Source organism: Saccopteryx bilineata, chromosome 5 (genome assembly GCF_036850765.1).
Source record: "Saccopteryx bilineata isolate mSacBil1 chromosome 5, mSacBil1_pri_phased_curated, whole genome shotgun sequence".
NCBI classification, from domain to species: Eukaryota; Metazoa; Chordata; class Mammalia; order Chiroptera; family Emballonuridae; genus Saccopteryx; species Saccopteryx bilineata.
The window spans coordinates 248725579-248745722 of NC_089494.1; the positions used below are offsets into that span (position 1 = coordinate 248725579).

The following is a 20144-nucleotide window of genomic DNA, read 5'->3' on the forward strand; positions in this document are numbered from 1 at the left end:
GGAAGGGAAAAAAGGAGAAAGTGATAAAAAAAAAAAAAAAAAAGACGGGATTAGGAAGAGAGAGGTGAGAGAGAGAAGAGGGGAGAGGGTGGGAAAAGGGAAACGGAGGGAGGGGAGAGGATCGCGAAAAGGAAGAGCGGGTAAGGGGGGCGGGGGAGGACGGGAAAGAAAGAGAGAGGGGAGGCGTGCCGGGAGCGGAGCCACCCGGGTGGGGGGCGGGGGCCGGGGTCGATCCCCACCTGCGTGGGTGCCGGCTGCCCCGAGGGGTGGGAGCCTGGCGGCCGGAGGGAGCGGCCGAGAGGCGGGCCGGGCTGGGCGCAGAGGCGAGGGAGGGGACGGGGACGGGGAGGCGGGGAGGAGCCGGAGCTCGGCTGGGGCTGCGGGGGCGGCGACGGCGGGAGCGGCAGTGGTGGCGGCTGGTCCGGCAACGGCGGCGGCAGGTGGCCCCGCGCGCGGCGGCCGGCCCGGCCGGGGGCGGGCGGGAAGGTGGCGCCTCGGGCGGGGGCCGGTCCCTGCACCAGGTGACCTGTTCCGGCCCGGATCCGGGCGGCCTCGCCATGCAGCGGCGCGGCGCGGGGCTCGAGCGGCCGCGGCAGCAACAGCGACAACCCCCGCCGCCCTCGGTCGGCCCCCGGGCCGCAGCCATGGTCCCCCCGAGCGGCGGCGTCCCCGCGGACCTCGGCGGCCGTCCTGCTTGCGCGCTGCTCCTGTTCTGCTACCTGGTGAGCGCCGGACCCTACCCGGGTCCTCCCTTCCGCGCGGGGTCCCGGGAACGCGGGTGGAGGGGCCAGGGACCTCAGCCACGCGGAGCGGGTGAGGTGTAGCTAGTTTTCTCTTTTCCTGGCCGCTGCGCCCCGGGCGCTCCGGGCACCTGGGATGGGTACCCGGGCGCGGAGAGCGGTGCGTGGACCGGACTTGCGCTGCGCTCTCGCTCGTGTCCCTTTCTCTCTCTCCCAGACTCGCTTCAGACCTGGCTCAGGTTCCCCTCGAGACCCGGCCTGTCCCCCACTCCACCTGGGATCTTCGCTAACCCACGATCCTTCCCTACCTCTTCCTCACGGCTTTCCAACCCCCCTCCCTACCCGTCCTGGGCTTCCCTTAAAATCTTCTCGCAGCTCATTCTCTTCTCGTTCTCAACTTCGCCTCTTCCCGCGAATGCCACTCGCCTCGACCCTCCTTTTAGTTTCCACCCTGTCCTCATGGCCCGGACCGTCTTTTCTGCCAATGCACCGAGCGATGAACCTCTCGTTTCCAGCGCTCTTCCAACTCCTCCGTGGTCACTCTAGCCAAGTTGCGGATGCCAGAAAGAAATCTAGTTCTCTGTAACTAGATTACCGCCGGAGTGGTGACTTTAGCTGCGTCTTGAACATTGTCATTTCTGGGAATACGTTTGGCTTATGCATGTCAGTTACAATTTGCACACTTCTTGGCTTCTGTTTTAATTATCAACTCAATGGCAATAACCTATTTTTCAAAACCAACTCATTTCAAATACCAGAGTAATTTAGACCCTCAAAAAAAGGTGGGAGAAATATCCCTCAGTTCCTTTGATGGCTTTTCTTCCTTCTGCTTTGAGTTCTAAACAATAGTAAATTTACAGAAGGTGACACCCTTCCTGTCCAGCCTACCTTATGTTCCAGGATCCTGCAGAGACCTTGGGTTATCTCGCCATATATTACTGTAAATAAATGAAATGGAAAATGCTGAATCATGAAACTGATGTAATAGGAAATTCACAGAATGTGAAAAAAAATTGAGCAGTGTCATTGTCCAGAATTTTTCTTCTCATTTATGTAGCCTTGTCATTATTTGGAGTCTGTCTTTTGAGAAGCTAAAAACTGCTTAAGAGACACTTGCAGGAATTAGAATCTGATTCCAAGGAAATTTGCCACCCAGCCCAAGTTTCTTTAACATTCTTTACTGCTTGCACATTTCATTTCTTGAAGCAAGGGAGTGTAAAAATGCAAATTGCATTTCTGTTTTTGCATCTACCTGTTGAGCAATCCATTATTTTCTTCATATTTTAAAATTAGCCAGTAACAAATTTTGTGGTTGGATTTACTTCATATTTTCATATAAGAAGTTGTCAGTTACCGTGAATGATTTTTTTTTCACCTAAGAGATACTGTTATTTAATATTTATGCCACAGGGTTACAGCACACAGGCTTATAAATAAAACTGCCATAACAAATGACAGGGTTTCGGTCTAAACAGATGATCGCTGTCCACAAGGCACTGGTTACCCACAGAGGCAGGAATGATGTAGTAGAGTATCGGGTAAAACATTAATGTACAGGTGGTCTGGAAAGTTCCACATGGAAATTTTGACACCTGGCAAAGAGAAGCCACTTCTTGACAATTCCAAGAAATCAGTAACAGGAGGCCTTGTGGTCTGTGGGAACAGAGACAGATGGTGGACCAGGTATTCAAGTGCTGTGTGGACTAAGTGAGGGTTAAGAGAACATCACAGGGAAGGGGGAGATGACGCTATGGGCAGACTAGAGTGAGGTAGGGAGGTGGGGAAGGAGGGCTCCGAAAAGGGAGATGGTAGAAAATTCTGTCATGTGGGAAATAACTAGAGCATAGATGAATGTCTTGGCAGACAGGGACAGAATGGATTTTGGAACTATCCTGGAGAGGGAAATGTCAGTGCTTCCTGACTGTGCTCGTTCCCTTCAGCTGGGCTGCAGCAGTGCTATTGTAAGAGAAGGGCTTTGACAATGAGAAAGTCGTTTTGCAACCGAATGAGAAGCTTTTGCAAAACCCCAGGGAGGTCAAAGTGTGACTTGGAAGGTGGGCTTCTCCTTTTGTTCTGAGGTGTAGCCACCTGCTAGGGATTTTGCTCTGGAGGTATGTGCTACCTGAGATACTGCCCAGGTGAGGCTTCTTGACCTTGCAGAGGTTTCGCCTGCAAACTGAGGGAAATGTACACATCTGCGTGAAAAACATGAAACAGCCAAGAAAAAGGTGCATAATTGCGTGCATTGTACTTATCAAAGAATACTTCCTAAAGGAAGTGATTGGTCTGGCGAGGGTGGGTGGGCAGGTGGAGGGTAGAGGATGAGAAAAATGACTAGGTAGGACCTCAGGCATATGTAGACACAGGAAGGAGAAAGCTATCCCATTATTTGAAAGCCTAAACAACAACAACAATAATATAACAATACTACTAAGTTATTTATATGCAGTGGCTGATAGTAGGCTTAGTAAGGACCCTCAGGGAGCAGCTGTTATCCCCATTCAGATGAAGTAAGCAGGCCCAGAGAGGGTAAGTTGCCCAGGGCCGCACAGGTAGTCCATAATGGAAACCCAAACCTCTCTACTTCCAGATTCCCAGGTCTTAGCCAGACTAGCTTATTACCTTCTGGATTTTACTGCGTATAACCCATTCTTCTAATGCATAGATGTATGGGCCATTAGCAAAGCTTTCACAATTAGCAGCTACTGTGCAATTGGCCAGGATGTGAGGTCATGTCTAAAGTAGCCTAAAATACACAAAGCAGGAAGCCACAGATTAGAAGCAGGATGTTAGAGAGAGAGAGAGAGAGAAGGTAAAACCATAAGATATTTGCCATTCATGATGGAGAGGTAAGAGAGTGGGTCCTCATACAGTCCAGAGGCAGGAGGTTGGCGAAGGTTAGCAATTGAGTTTGTATGATCTGTGTGTCCAAGTGTAGAGCCGAGTGTGCCTAGGAAGCCAATTTCAGAGCCGATTTTTTTGTGATTTGGGGACCAATTCCTATCTTGTGTTATCCCCGCCCATTTGCATGTTCACAAGAGCTGGAGGTTGAGAATGTCTTTCTGAACAGATGCCTTTAAGCCCCTGCCCTGGTGGGAAGCATGCTTCCTGGAGCCAGGGTCCAGGGTGATGGGCTCCCCCTTCTCCACTGGCTGGGGCAGAGTAACCTTCAGTAGCAGCCTAAGAATGGAACTGTGACTGTAGCTAGGATACTGCCAAAGCATGAATAATTGTGACGAGGCCTGAAAGATAAGTCACGGAATAATGCCAAGCAGATTTCTGAAAAGATGATCCCTGGTTCTAGCAGCTGCCAGAAAATTCTGAAGGTCATCAAAGGTCAAGATGCAGAGAGTCTCCCCAGAGAGGGCGAGGGCCTCAAAAGCAAAAGGTAATGAGATCGATTCCACTGAGGTCACTGGTGCTGAGTGGTGTGGTCCACACAGGACTTGCTCTGACCCACAGACCCCCTTGTCATTCTGTTATTAACTCTTACCTCCTTCCACACTTGGCCAGAACATCCTGAGCCTGCCCCAATCCCGTCTGTGACAATGGCACCTGTAGAAGGCAGGTGCCATTCCAAACTCTGGCTCAAAGGTATAATTCTTTTCTTAAATGAGAAAACAGATATCACAATGGCTAGTTTATTGATGGTCGGCTGTGGACATTTGCACTTGTTCGACAATCAGGGGACAAAGAAAGAAGAGGATGTCAACAGTGCAGACGTACGTGAGGATCGTTAGCAGATGGTGACTGTGACAATCTTGTACAGAATCCTCTGTGAGTGGCCACTGGTCATCCCCCCTAGAAGTAATGATGCATGTAACGCAGGACCCGGAAGAGCAAGACAAAGTGAAGAAGGCTTGATTGTCCAGCTTGTGCGAGAGTGATTGTGAGTATCTGAAATACAGAGATCATCCTCAAACGTCGCGTCAGCCAGTAGTAGCTTTCCACATCCCTCCTGACCAGGGCTCCTACAATCTCCCAGGCGATGCTGTTTCCCTCTTGACTTCTAGCCCTTCTGTTCTTGTTGGTAAAAGTGTAGGAACCGTAAATTGGGTGACCGGAAGCAGCTGGAGGAAAGGTAGAAGAGAAGACATAAAGAACCCGGGTATTTCACGGAGAAGATGGATAGACTTACGTAGGCCATAAATAGCCTACAGTGGATTCAGTCACCCGGTTTATTGGCTCATCCGTTCCCCTGAGAAGGGAGCTGAGGTGTAGGGGGCCATGCAGCTTGTGAGGAAAGGCCGGGGAGCTTCTGACTTGGTGGCTCCTATCTCCCATCCGCACCCGGAAGGAGCTGGGGGCTGGCTCAGTGCACAGTGTGTGTCTGTGGCTAAGATCACATCTGCCCTCCCCAGATACAACATGACACGTGTAGTGACCCCATAGATTTAAGCCACCCCCACCCCCTTTCAGGATGGGAGTGAGGAAAGTCCTGAGACTCCCTCACTTGCAGCCAGAGAGTAGTGAAGGTGTAGAGGTGAGTGGTTGAGTGGAGGGGTCCTTCGGAGTGTCTCTGGGAGGCAGGAGGCTCGCCATTGCTGACTTTGGAGCTAGTGGATAACGGATTTGAATTTTTGGTTTTGCTGGTTGGCCTCGGGTAGTTGCTTACGCTCTCTGAATCCGTGTCGTTTCCTCAGCTGGAATTCTGTCCCTCACACGGCTGTTTTGAGGATTAGGTCTGAAAGGAGACGTTCTCCGGAGTTCTTTGTGAAAGGACCAGGTTGGACTTGAGTGGGAAAGGCTTAGGGCACCTGTTCCAATGCCTTGCACACAGCAGCTACTCAAAGAAACCAAACCAAACCAAACCAAACCATGGTTACCCTTATAGGATTTGAATTAGAAAGCAATAGCCTATCGAATCATATGAAACAGGGGAGAGGGTCCAACACAGTACGAGTATTGAGCATTATTGGGATTTTGTATATTGTGATGGTGTGTCCCTAGCCAGTTCTCAGGTTTGGGAAGGCATACTGGCTGAATGGGAAACATTTCCCAAGGCATGTCTTGATTTTGAAGTCCATATTGACCTCATCACCCATTCTGCTTAATTGCATGCTTCGTTGACATAAACAGAATTTTTGCTTATTTCTAGTCTGCAGAAATTGAAAAAGTAGGCCTTTTAAGCCAATACAATTACCCTTTTGACCTATGGGAAGTTTGATCCAGCCAGTTTGGAGAGAAAGCCCTCATGAGCCAAGGTTTTCTTAAGGTGAATGAATGGGTGGGGATGAGAAAAACAGTCAATTCTTGTTTGCGTATCAGACATACCCACATACATACACATGTGAGATTAAATGTGCTCTTCATAGTGAGATGTGAATGATTTAAGATTTTCCCATTTCTGTCCCTTCCTTAAATAGTGGATCATGTAGAGAAAAGAGCAAAGTTTTCTCAGCTCTTTAGAATAAGGGAGGGTTATTTGAATAGAGTTTCTTCTTATTGATTTTGTTTAAAGGAATCGGATGCAGTCATCCTGAAAGAAGTTTAGGCCGTATTGATAGATTTTTTTCCCCCCCTTCCATCCAGAAGATGCATAAATTCATCTATTTCTCAATTCCCAGGCTGAACTGAATGCATTTAGATCTCCAGTTTTGGTTCTTTTTATCATCAACACACATTAACCGACCCATTTCTTTCTTTTATAAAAAATTTCAATACGTCGACAATTACACAAAGACAAAAATGTGTGTTTTGTGACTGTGTGTGACACTGTCAGGCTTGACTTTGATTAGGGCTTACTTCTGGTCGAAACAGATGTTTGAGGGCTCAGGCGTCTCCCAGAGCTCAGACCATTGTGTGCAGAGCAGATCAGAGCAGACCAGCTTCCAAGGGCAACATCTCCATGGCTGCCTAAATGGCATAATTTGAGGGGCACAGGAATGTCTCCCTATCCCCCGAATATCTCATAGCTGCAGTGTTTTGGGCCTTTGCTTTTAAGTAAGGCATTATTTCTACCAGGCTGGCGTAGACATGCAGATATGTGACATTACTGCAGTATTTTGTCATTATCACATTAACATGGATGAACTTGCTGGAGTCTGATGGGGGTGGAGGGATAAGGCATTTTTAAATTTTACTTTGTATTTTTGGTGTGGAGAAATGAAAAGGTTTCAGGGGAGTTGTTGGAAGATCTAGAGCAGTGGTACCCAAACTCCGGGCCACAGACCAGTACCGGTCTGTGGGCCATTTGGTACCGGTCCACAGAGAAAGAATAAATAACTTACATTATTTCCGTTGTTTTTTTTGTTTTTTTTTTTTTTGTATTTTTCCGAAGCTAGAAACAGGGAGAGACAGTCAGACAGACTCCCACATGCGCCCGAACGGGATCCACCCGGCACGCCCACCAGGGGGCGACGCTCTGCCCACCAGGGGGCGATGCTCTGCCCCTCCGGGGCGTCGCTCTGTTGTGACCAGAGCCACTCTAGCACCTGGGGCAGAGGCCGAGGAGCCATCCCCAGCGCCCGGGCCATCCTTGCTCCAGTGGAGCCTCGGCTGCGGGAGGGGAAGAGAGAGACAGAGAGGAAGGAGAGGGGGAGGGGTGGAGAAGCAGATGGGCGCTTCTCCTGTGTGCCCTGGCTGGGAATCGAACCCGGGACTCCTGCACGCCAGGCCGACGCTCTACCACTGAGCCAACCAGCCAGGGCCTATTTCCATTTTATTTATATTTAAATCTGAACGATGTTTTATTTTTTAAAAATGACCAGATTCCCTTTGTTACATCCGTCTAAGACTCACTCTTGACACTTGTCTCGGTCACGTGTTACATTTATCCGTCCCACCCTAAAGGCCGGTCCGTGAAAATATTTTCTGACATTAAACCGGTCCGTGGCCCAAAAAAGGTTGGGGACCACTGGTCTAGAGGGACTAGACGGCTAGGAGAAGTCCACCCCCTGTGGGGGCGGTGGGGGCCGGAGTGCCTCCTTCTCTGACCTCACCTCAGCTCTGACTCCCAGAAGCCCAGTGATAGGCCAGAGGGAGAGGGCTGTTCAACAGGAGGTTGATGAGACTGAATGGAAAACTGAATGGGGCCCCTCCTCACAAAAGAACTTATGAGACCCCACTTCCAGTCCGCCCCCCTCCCGGGCCTCCTCCCCCCCCTCCGCTCCCTGGGCCCCTTCCCGGAGCCCCAGTCCCCCTCCTCCCGACGCCCTCCGTGGTCTCCCGAACCCTCTCCCCTTCGGGAAAAAAAAAAAAAAAGAACTTATGAATGTCAGGAAGGGGGGGGGGTACTCATGGTTGGATCAAATGCTTTGATTTGCATGTAGGTGCTCCCAGCACGGTGAAGCAGTGACCTAGGACGGACCACCAGGGCACCTGGTGGAAATACCCATGCCTAGGACTTGATTTCAGCAAGAGACACTTGTCAAAATCCTACTATGTGCCGAGCCAGAGGCATAACAATGAATACAACACAGACTCTAACCTCAGAATTTCTAAACAAAAGAACGTTTGGGTAACTCTTAGCTTATGTTAATGCAACCTGGCATGTGAAAATACCTATGAAGGTTGTACACGTGTCATCCCTGTAGCTGAAACTCTTCAAGTTAATGGCCTTGTTTTCCTGGCTGGAAACAGCTCATAACTACACACATGACTTGAGCCAGGAAATCAGCTTCAGCTTGATCAATATTTAGAGTGTGGTGTGTTGATAATCGGTGTTGGTTTGGTACATAACAGAGGTAGCCACAGCTCATGGTGTGGCAGCTGCCCGCGGGGGCGGCTCCAGCCCACGAGATGAAGACCTCCTGCACTGCAGAGGTGCCCAGAGGACACTCTGTGGCAGCCCAGAGGACAGCTGCAGCACCTTCACGGCTTCAGACCAAGCCCCTAGAGCTACGCGATGATGATGCTGAGGTCCTCCTCGGGGCCGGCACACCCCCACCCCCATCATACTCAGAAAACACAGCCTCCTCCCTGAAGATGCTTTTTTCTTGTGCCCTAGCTGTCACTCATGCTTTCCGCACTTCTCCAATAATCTTTCTCAGTTCAGGCAATTATAATTCTTTGCCGGGTCTAGCTCCAACTTCTCATCCTGCTTAGATCTTTCTTGAAAGAAACAAGAGCAAGATGTCATCAACACCACTGCCAGAAACCTTCACAAAATAATCAAACCCTACCAAACTCCATGTGTATAGGAAATTATGCCTCATTGGTTTATTCAGCTTGTTTCTTCTATGTGATAATTCCTTAAAAAAAAAAAAAAAAAGCAAGCATCTCTCCTGACCAGGCGGTGGCACAGTGGACAGAATATAGGACTGGGACTTGGAGAACTCAGATTCGAAACCCCAAGGTCTCTGACTTGAGAGTGGGGTCGTAGACATGAATCTATGGTCACTGCCTTGAGCCCAAGGTCATTGGCTTGAGCAAGGGGTCACTCGCTCTGCTGTAGCCCCCCGGTCAAGGCACATATGAGAAAGCAATCAATGAACAAGTGAGGTGCTGCCTTGAAGAATTGATGTTTCTTATCTCTCCCTTCCTGTCTATCTGTTCCTATCTGCTGTCTCTCTCTCTCTCTCTGTCTCTGTTGCCAAAAAGAAAAAAGAAAAAAAAAGCATTTCTTCTCTCACTTTGTGTTCTTTACAAATCTATCTAGAGTAAAAATTTGATAATCTCGAACAGTGGTGGGCACACTATGGGCCACGGGCCAATCCAAACAGCTACCTGTTTTTGCAAATAAACAAGGTTGTACTGGATGACAGCCAAGCTTATTTGATGCCACAGCAGAGGTGAGTAGTTGCAGGGAACACCGAGTGGCCCAAAAACTGAAAATATTCACCACATGGTCCTTTTTTTTTTTTTTTTTTACAGGAAAAGCCCGCAGTCCTCAAATCTAGAATAGTGCCATCCAGTAGAAATATGTGAGCCGCAGATGCAAGACACATATGTAATTTCAGATTTTCTAGTAGCGACATAAAACAAGGAAACTGAAAGGGGGGGGAATAATGGTCGTCATATATTTTATGTAACTCACTCTACCCTAATATCATTCCAACATGTAGTCAGAGTAAAAATTATTAACGAGCTACTCTGCATCCCTTTTTTGTACGGTTCTGGAAGTTCAGGGTATATTTTACACTGACGACACACCTCAGTTTGGACCAGCCACATTCCGAGTGCTGGATGTGACTCGTGGCTGCTGTATTGGATAGCGTATATCTAGAACGCATAAAGCTTGGATTTACTTATACGGCACTTTGAAGCCGGTGAAAGTAGAATAAGCTTCATCTCAGCAGAGGGAGGGTCCCTTTAAAACAGAATGTCAAGAGAAGGCCCTGCAGAGGGTATGCAGTCAGGTGTCCCGGGCCTTCTTCACTCTCGTCTGTCACCACTGACTTCTGCAGCGATGAGCTGAGGTCCGGAGGGTTGTGGGCCCTCAAGCAGAACCGAAACCACGCTCAGCACACTGCGCTCACGCATGTGGGGATGTGGGCTGGTGGTGCGTGTTCAGCCAGCAGATGTGACATAACGAACGAGATTATTATGAATAGCACTTTGCAACGAAATGTAGTGAAATCAGATAGCCTTTCCCCCAGCATTCCGGTGTTCCTGGCATTCCTAGCGTCTGCGGTAAAAAAAAAAAAAAAAAAAAAAAAAAAAAAAAAAAAAAAAAAGTGATAAAAAGGAATTAAAACAAAGAAAAGAACGAAAAAAGGAAAAAAGAAAATCAAAGTGGAGAACTGAGCCTGGGTGAGTGTGGAAGGTATCCTGTACATGAACAAACGAGGTAGAGGTTTTAAGTTGTTCTTTGAAAAGGAACACGATGTGATATTTAATATACCACGGCACACCCTGGACTCCGTTCCCTATTGTCTCACTAGCTAAGCAAATGTTTCCTTCCCGTGAAACTGATAAGGGAAGCGTCACTGATAAGGGAAGCGTCGGGCATTTAGAGTGAGAAGTGCCAGCCGCCCGTCTGCTGCTGTTCTGGTCCACTTCCGCCAGCACCAGCTACTCTGGCTGCAGCTGAACTTGGCTATGGGCTTCACCAGCTTGATTCCCATTTTTTATTTTATTTTATTTATTCATTTTAGAGAGGGGGAGGAGCAGAAAGCATCAAAGCATCAACTCCCACATGTGCCTTGACTAGGCAAGCCCAGGATTTTAAACCGTCGACCTCAGCCCTCGGAGTTCCAGGTCGACGCTTTATCCACTGCGCCACCACAGGCCGGGCTTGATTCCCATTTTCGGGAGGGGGCTACATCTTGCTTAGCACATCTGGCTGAGTGAAGAAACTGCCACTTCTGGACAAATGCTGGGGTGGATCCCTCTTCACGTGAAGACAGTATTCAGCCTGGAGTTCTCAGAGAGCCACGAAGCGGCCACTCTTCAGTCCTGCTGCTGTGCGCCATGGGGTGGAGAAGGTGGGGGTGGGAGTCAAGAAGAGGAGCCAGGTTTCTGGTCTTGCCTCTGCTCCACCACCAGCTGGGTGATGTTGGGGACTGTCACCTCTTGGTTGCCATTTTGTTGTCCAAAACACGGGGTGGGCTGGCTGGTCACCAAGGGCTCATCCATTCTTCTATCATTCTCTATTTCTAATTATAAGATTATTGTTATGTTTGTTCTCTTCCCCCTCTGTAATTTGGAAGTATAGGTAAGAAATAAAACAATTCACTCTCATGCTGAGGGGTGGACAGTTTGGACTTTACATATGTCTTCCCACAGTTTTCCCATCCATCCCTAATTAAAAAGAGTGGCCAGCCCTCTCGTCTCCCTCTGCAATTTAGAGAAGCTGTTATTTCCCTTTTCTATTTTTTAGGACTGACGCTACCCTCCCCACCCACATTTTTGGGTAGCACTCGTGTAACACAGAAGTCAAAGGACAAGGATGGCCAGGGCAAGTCCCTCCCTTACCCTGTCTCTTGATCACCTCGTCCTTCTCCATGTGGGCATCCAATGCTGTGTGTGCCCAAGCAAACAAGTGTATGTTTCTTCTTTCTTTCTTTTAACCCAAATGAAACGTCTGAACTTTGAAGTTCGGCGGGGGGGGGGCGGGGGGGCTCTTTGAAGATCACCCCGTTATCTGTGTGTGAAGATCTTTCTCCTGTGAGTAGCTGTATAGTATACTCCAGGAGCAGACGTACTGTGATTTATGTACCCAGCCCTGTCTTGATGGGCATTAAGGTTTTCCATCTTTTGCTGTTATAACCAGTGCTGCAGTGAGTTTTTGAACAGATTTGAGTGTATTTGTAGGATACAGTCCTAGAAGAGGCATTTATACTTTTGGTAGGTGTCGCCTGACTGCAGTCCACAGAGATCACTCCTACCATAGGAGGCTGTGCTTCCCTACACTCCGGCCAGCACCATGTATCGTTGGGCCTTTTGATGTCTGCGACTCTACTGGGTTCAAGATGGCATTTCAGTCTGGTTTCAGTGTGCATTTTTCTTACTATGAGTGAGAATTTACTTACCAGTAAACTGTTTGCTTATTTTTCTTATCGTCAGCTTTGTTTCTAATTGACTTATTGGTGCTTTAAAATAGAAACACTATCCCCTTCATTGATTTTTTTTTTTTTTTTTTTGCCATCAGTAGAATAAAAGTCAACATTCTTTAGGCGCAGATTCAATAACCTCCAAAAACCATGATCCTGCCTTTTTTTTCAACCTCATATCCCTCATGTTCTTTCGTGTATTTTACCCCCTTTCTATTCTCCGGCCAAACCAAGCTGCTTGCTCACCCCCCCCCCCCCAGTGCATTTGCATTTCTCCGCCTTCTTGCCCTTCTGTAAGCTGTTCACACCGCTTGCCTCTCTACCAAAAGAACTTCTCTTCATCCCTAAAAGCCCCAGTGAAATAGCATCGCTTCTAAACCACCTGTCCAAGAAGCCCCAGTCACTGAATGAGAAGCCTCAGGATGACTCTCATCTGGGGCTGTGCTCTCTTAAGACTAGTTTATAGAGCACCGGCCACATTCTGTCTTGTGTCACTGCTATTTGTAAACATGATCGATTCCTTGACACCGTCTTTCTGTTGTAGCCACCTTGACCTCGCCTAAACCAGAAGTGAACAAAGGGGCCCTTATTTCTTCCTTCTTTGGAGAAAATTACAACGACCTTTCTTTAAAAATTGTGGTAAACATAGCACAAAGTTTTGCCACTTGAACCATTTTAAGTGCACAGTTTAGCGATGTTAAAAGTACATTCACAGTGTTGTGCAAACATCACCATCTTCCATCTCCAGACTCCTCATCTCGCCAAACTGAAACCCTGTGCCTGTTAAACAGTAGCCCCACTTTTTCCTCTTCCCCCCCAGTCCCTGCAGCTGCCAGTCTACTTTCTGGGTCTAGGAATCTGACAACTCCAGGGACCTCATAGAAGTGGAATCCTACAGTATTTATCCTTTTGTAATGAACTTACCACACCTGACACACTGTCCTCAGAGTTCATCCAGTTGTTGCAAGTGTCAGAATTTCCTTCCTTTTGAAGGCTGGATAATGCTCATTGTGTGTCTATAACAACTTATGCTTACCCGTTCATCAGTTGATAGGCTTTGGGTTGTTTCCACCTGTTGGCCATTATGACTGATGCGCTGTGAACATAGGTGTGTGTCTATGAACGTAGCTCTTCAGGTCCCTGCTTTCAACACTTTTGGGTATAACAGAGCTGGAAGTGGAATTGCCGGATCACATGGTAATTCTTGTTTAATTTTTTGAGGAACCACTGTACTGTTTTCCACAGTGGTTGCCTCATTTTACATTCCTACCAGCAGTGCATAGGGTTCCAGTTTGCCGACACATCCTTTCCAACACTTGTTATTGTTTGTTTGTGTTTATAATAGCTACACTAATGGGTGTGCAGTGGTCCAAAGTAATCTTTTTGCCATTGTGTTTTGGATGCCAGAATCACTGAGTCACATTTAGGAAATCTGTCTTAGCAACAAATCCTGCCTTGACTTCATGACCAAACCTTCCAGGTTTCTTCCGGCATGAATGTCCACGTGGAGAAGGCTCGGTCATTTAGAGAACTAGAAAAGTAAACAGGCAAATAAACTCTTCCTTGGCACAGGCTTCACCAGCCATGGGGAAAGAATCAGATGGCACAGTCTGTGGTCCCAGCCTGCCTGTGTGTGATCTGGAGCAATGGTACCCTCCTGCTGGTCCATCCAGCACGCGTGCTTGTCCTGGCTCAGAACTTACAGGAGAAAACGAGGCCAGGTTGGCGTCCTGGTCCTGTTCCCTCACTGGTGCACTTTGAACTCTCCTCCCGCCCTCTGAATTGCCGGCCTCTCTCCAGCATAGAAATCAGGACAATAGTTTGGAAATGTCTGAAGCCGGATTGTTCTCTTTTTCATTGAAGGCAGATTCATTGTGACTGGATGCATTACGAACTAGCTCCTCCATTTGGAAACCAGTTCTGGAGTGGCTGCCACGTAGTTTGGAAGTCACGTTCCGATCAGCAGATGCTACTGCGTCTGGGGAGACAGCTAATGTAACCTAATCTTCATTTGTGTGCGTGCCTTGGTTTCTCTCCAATTCTTCAGTAGTAATTTCAACATCTCTTATTTTCCACATTTGCTGCTTTATGTGGTTGGATTTTTTTTTTAATCCCAGGAAAATTATGACTCATATATCAATTAATACGATAATTTTTCAAGTTTCTCTCTTTTTTTTTTTTCCAGAATTTTGTACCGTCTTGGGGCCGGCAGACCTCCATGACGACGTCAGTGACCCCCAAAGCTGAGCAGAGCGTGGCTTACAAAGACTTCATTCACTTCACCATCGTTGAAAGCAATGTTCGCAACATTTCTGAAGTCTCGGTTGAGTATCTATGCTCTCAGCCTTGTGTTGTCAGTTTGGAAGCCGTTGTCTCATCTGAGTTCAGAAGTAGCATCCCCGTGTACAAAAAAAGGTGGAAGAATGAGAAACACCTTCACACCAGCAGGACGCACCTCGTCCAGGTGAAGTTCCCAAGCATCATGGTTTACAGAGACGATTATTTCATCAGACACTCCATTTCCGTGTCGGTGGTGATACTCCGCGCTTGGATTACTCACAAATATAGTGGTAGAGGCGTGGATGTTAAATGGGACGAAAACTTGCTCCACGCTGTTGCAAAGAATTACACTCTGCTAAAGACTGTCCCACCTTTTGAACGTCCCTTCAAAGACCATCAAGTGTGCCTTGAGTGGAACATGGATTATATTTGGAACCTTCGGGCAAACAAGATTCCTCAGTGTCCTCTTGAAACTGGTAGGTCATTTGCCTTGCTAGAAATCCAATTCTAGTGTCTTCAGATAGCCTGTGTGGTAACAGAGGGGCAAGAGAAAATTCTTGTATTGGCCCTGGCTGGTGGTTCAATGGATAGAACATTGGCCTGGCATATGGACATCGTGGCTTCGATTCCCAGTTAGGGCACACAAGAGAAGCAATGGTCTGCTTCTCCCTCTTCCTTCTCCCCTCTCTGTTCCTCTCCCCCTTTCGCATCCAGTGGCTCAATTGGTTCAAGAATGGCCACGGGCGCTGAGGATAGCTCCATTGGAGTGTATCAGCCTCAGGCACTAAAAATAGCTCGGTACTTGAGCATTGGCCCCAGATGGGATTGCCAGGTGAATCCCGGTCAGAGCGCATGTAGGAATCTGCCTCACTATCTCCCCTCCTCTCACCCTAAAAAATAAAAATTCTTGTATTAGCGGTGGGGGAAACAAGAACAATGAAACCTGTGCTTTTAGACTTTGGGGATGAAAGGGAGAAAGTAAAAAAGTGAGGAGAGCAGAAAGAGTTGGAGAGAATAGGATGGAGGATGAATGTGAGAGAGGAACAAAGTGTCCATGAAAGGGTGACCTTGAGAGGTTTGGGTCTGCTTTAAGGTGGAAAGGATCGTTAATGTCACTGAAACAAGCATGGGGGAGTGGTCATCCCTTCCCCCTCAGACATCATCCGGGGCCAGTTTGTGTGCAGCATTGCTTCTCAGCCTAGCAGACCTGGCTTCAACTCCTGGCTCCTCCACTCCCTTTCTGCCTGTGTAATTTTGAAACTCTCAAAGCCTCAGTGTTCTTCTCTGTAAAATGGGAATAATATATAACCATTCCCTCAGAGCAGTGCCGTGGGAATTGAATAAAGTGTGCTTCATGTAGCGCATAATCAGCACTCCGTGAACGAGCAGCCCTGATGATCGACGATGGAGCCCGGACTCCGCCGAAGGCTCCGTACAGAAGGCCCCTGTGCCCTTGTTCAGTCTCTGTTGAGCACTGGGTTGCATGCAGCTCTCTGGCAGTACGCACTTAGAAGACAGGATCTGAAGATCTCTCCGTTGGTGCGAGGGACACCTTGCCATGCGGATGCTGAGAGCCCGCCAGCTCCTCTCCCTACCCTGCAATGGGGAGCCATTCTGGGCATGCTCCCAGGAACCACCCAGGTCTGGAAGTATTTCCCAAAGTGTGGCCCTAGGACACACTGCAACAGAATCAGCCAGGACTCTTGTTGCAAATGCAAATTCCCAGGCCCCCCGTCCCTTACCTCCTCAGTTAGGATTTGTGAGAGTAAGGCCCTGGAATCAACATTGACACGTTCCCATGACTGATGTGACGAAAATCTTGAGAACCTCTGTACCGGGGCAGACCCGGTAGAACTTTGATCTAAGAGTCACTGCAGTCAGACCTCCCAGCAGGCTTGTGGGGGAGGTGGAGGAAATCCCTTTCATGGGACTTCCCCACAACTCCTCATCCGTAAGAGGACAGGTTTGGGGCAAGGTGACTTAAGGACACGGAGAACACAGTGTATTATAGCCAGTCAGAGGTCACTTGCCATAGAATCAACGCGTTTAGCATAAAAAAAAACACTGTTTTGAAATAATTATAGATGCACAGGAAGTTGCAAAAATGGTAGCAAGTCCTTGGATATCCTTCCCCCCAGCTTCCCCTGATGATGGCATCCTCTGTAACTAGAGGACAGCCTCAAAACTGCGAGACTGATCTTGTTAGGTCGACTGTCGATGGTATTCAGAATTCACCACTTGGCACGTGCGCTTGTGTGCGTGTGTGTAGAGTTCTTTACTGCTTTATCCCACATTATGTTTTTAACAGCCGTGGTATGTGACTGGCTTATCCCATGTGTGTGTGGTGCTTTCAGTAAGGGATTCCAGAAACAGAAGGCAAACCCTTCTCTGTGTGTGGGAGTGCGCGTGCGCGCACGCGTCGGTGTGGTGTGGGGTCATGAAACGTCTGGAATCGCCAAGCTGCGTGCGCGTTGCTTCTCAGGACGCATCCCTCCGCCAGGCAGAGCCCGTGCTAGCGTCTGTCTGAACAGCCTTCCACACCGGGACCTAATTTGTTCAGGAGAAGGCAGCACGGGGCACACACAAGCCAGTTTTACTTCGCCTTGAATTTTGTCAGGGCTTAATGATTCCATTTCATGTTTGGCCAAATCACATACAGTGTTTCTCATTAAAGAATGACTGAATTGCAAGCTGGAAGTCTTCAAATGAGGTCATTTGCGAACTGGCTGAGTTCTGGGGGCACCTGCACGCACCCTTGAAATGGCGTTTCTTTCTTTTCTCCTCCCTTCCCATATTCACGGGGCTCAGGTTTCCCTCCCCACCATCTTCAGACCATGACTTTCGGGCCGAGAACCAATAGAATACAAGCATAATGCAGAGAAAACCTTAGTTCTAAGAGTCAGTCACTGAAAATAATGGGGCGGGGGGGCTCCGTGCACCCTCCGAACCAGCTCTGCCTTGGGTGGTTGTGGTTTGTTCACCATAAACGGAGGATGTTTCTTCTCCCTCCCTTTAAAAGAGAAATCAAAAGGGTGTCTGAGGCAGCCCTGTGGAAAGTGTCCGCGACCTTTGTTCTTGACGTCGGCTGTGCGGTGGACAGGGGCCAGGCCCCTGGCTTGTTCTTGGCAGGGACTCTCGATGAACAAGATTCAAGTCTGAACAACAAGGTGGCATTAGGGAGCCGCAAGGGCCCCTTTCATGTCTGGTCCCACTCTGCAGCCAGCACCGGAGGCGGGGGGGGGGGGGGGGGGTTTTTCTGTGTCAAGTGCCTGATATCCTAGGAGGGCTCTGCATCTGCACTGAAGTACCGCCGGCCGTGCTTTCATTTCCTTTTTTCTTTATAGAGAGAGCGAGCCACAGTCCCCGTGCACAGAGGTTCTGTGAGTATGGGGAAAGTGACCCTGCACCCAAGGCGGAGGCTGGCCCCCCCCCCAGGTGAGGGCTTGTGCCCGCGCACACACCTCTGCAGCTCCGGGGTCTGATTTTCGTTAGAGGTGCAGCAGTCTTTGGTCTGGCCCTGCTGCGTAAATCTACACCAGTCAGAAGTGGGCAGCCTCTCAGGACACGTGTATGCCCAGGCTCGGCCCCCTGTCCTCTGGGGCACCTGTTCCTGCTGCATTCCCCGCACATAGACCGGAGGTGGCCAGGCACCTCTTTCTTGGGGGAAGAGACCAGGCCTTAGCTGTGGTCCCTCACCTGACACTCAGTTGCCTGACTCACGTGTGAACTCCCGAGAGGAAGAAATCATCCGCCCAGGCAGGTAACTGTAGGTCCGTCAGCCGTCTCTTCCTGTCATGTCCTATGGTGAGAGGCCAGCTAGTCCTGTTGCCTCTGTCTGTCTTCAGACTGTATCGCATATTCAGTCAGCTCTTACCATGTGTATTGTCATCTGGTCTAAGCCACCATGGTCTCTGTCTGGACTCTAGCCACCGCCTCCTGGTGGCCTCCCAGCTTTGCTTGCCCCCTTCCCCACATAGCAGGCCGTGCAAGCAGCTTACATCATCTCCCACAGGCAGTAGTTACAAAAGGTCAACCCATGTCCGTTACGGTGGCCCGTGGAATCTGTCCGGGTCCCCTTCCCAGCCCCATCTCCTGCCATGCTCCCTGTGCCCGCCTGTTCTAGCCACTCAGGCCCGTTTGCTTCTCCTTGAATGTACTAAATTCATTCCCACTTTGGGACATTTGCGTTACTGCTCCCTTTTCCCAAGATGCTCCTCCCCCACCCAGCTCACCTCTCACCTCATTCACACCTCTGTGCACATGTCACCTCGTTAGACGACTTCCCTGGCCACCTTATCCAAGGCAGCAGCCCCACCCCACGTCAGCAGCTCTCTGTCCCTTCATAGCCTCATTGCCACTGAACGTTGTCGTTCGCCATAGTTAACTGCTCTTTTGCTGGTTGAACGTCTCCATCCTGGAAACGCGAGCTCCACCAGGCCAGGGTCCTGGTTTGTTTGGTCCTGGTGCCCAGCATGGCTCCTGCCTGTGTTAGGGGTACAGTGACTGTCAGTTGAATGATGAGGTTGAGTAATGGGTGCTCTTAGTCAAGAGCAGTGGTCCCCAAACCTTTTACACAGGGGGCCAGTTCACTGTCCCTCAGACTGTTGGAAGGCCAGACTATAAAAAAAACTATGAACAAATCCCTATGCACACTGCACATACCTTATTTTAAAGTAAAAAAACAAAATGGGAACAAATACAATATTTAAAATAAAAAACAAGTAAATTTAAATCAACAAACTGACCAGTATTTCAATGGGAACTATGGGCCTGCTTTTGGCTAATGAGATGGTCAATATCCAGATCCATATTTGTCACTGCTAGCCGTAACAAATGATATGATGCACTTCCGGAGTCGTGACGCGTGCGTTCCGCAGCACTGGAAGTAGTACTGTACGTGAGCAACGCCGTGCTTTGTGATGCATCCTATGCTCCTCTCACTGACCACCAATGAAAGAGGTGCCCCTTCTGGAAATGCAGCGGGGGCCGGATAAATGGCCTCAGGGAGCCACATGTGGCCCCCGGGCTGTAGTTTTGGGACCCCTGGTCAAGAGGCAAGGACCTTTTTTCTCTTCTGTGTACGTGTGACCATCACACTGTGACAGTATCCTCGTGTTGCTGTGCTGCCACGTTAGGGAGTATGTGGGTGTAGGCGGTGGCTGGGTGCCTTCCCTGGGGTTACTGCGCTCTGTCTCCTGCCCCTCCCTGCAGCTTCCCAGGGAGAGCCCATTTGGGCTGTGTGGTTAAGGCTGCAGCCTCCGGGTCAGTGATCCTCCTTTGCAACCACACCTGAGCTCGCCTTCACCCTGTGCCCCTGCCCCCATAGCTTGAGTCTGATCGGTGTGATTCCGCACCCCTGTGCCTTGGCTAAAGCAGCTCCTTTATCTGACGGAGCTGCCATCCCTGACGCCCACGCCCTACCAACATCTCCCCACCACCGCCACCTGCATTGTCTTCCTGGCAAAATTACACTTATATTTAAGTAGCCAGCTCGAATTTCAACCCTTCCCCCGCTCTACTGTGAAGCCTTTTCCTTTTCTCCCTCTCTGTCTCTCTCTTTTGATCCCCACAATCAGAAACGAGCTCTCTACCTTACCCACCACCCCCTATGATATGTGTCGTGTTCAACTCAATTAAACAAAGGTTGGTTGAGCACCTCCTTCTTTACCAGTTTCTTTAAATCTGGACA

The 20144-nt window shown here is 49.1% G+C and overlaps 1 protein-coding gene across 1 annotated transcript in view; it reads left to right on the plus strand.

Moving 5' to 3' along the window:
* The first annotated feature begins 370 nt into the window (after nucleotides 1-370).
* Nucleotides 371-20144, plus strand: part of SEL1L3 (SEL1L family member 3) — a 111869-nt gene continuing 92095 nt past the window's right edge. Inside the window, exons 1-2 of the mRNA XM_066279793.1 lie at nucleotides 371-722; nucleotides 14361-14931. Coding sequence (XP_066135890.1) covers nucleotides 558-722; nucleotides 14361-14931 — 736 coding nt within the window. The 5' untranslated portion in view covers nucleotides 371-557. The remainder of the gene's footprint in view (nucleotides 723-14360; nucleotides 14932-20144) is intronic.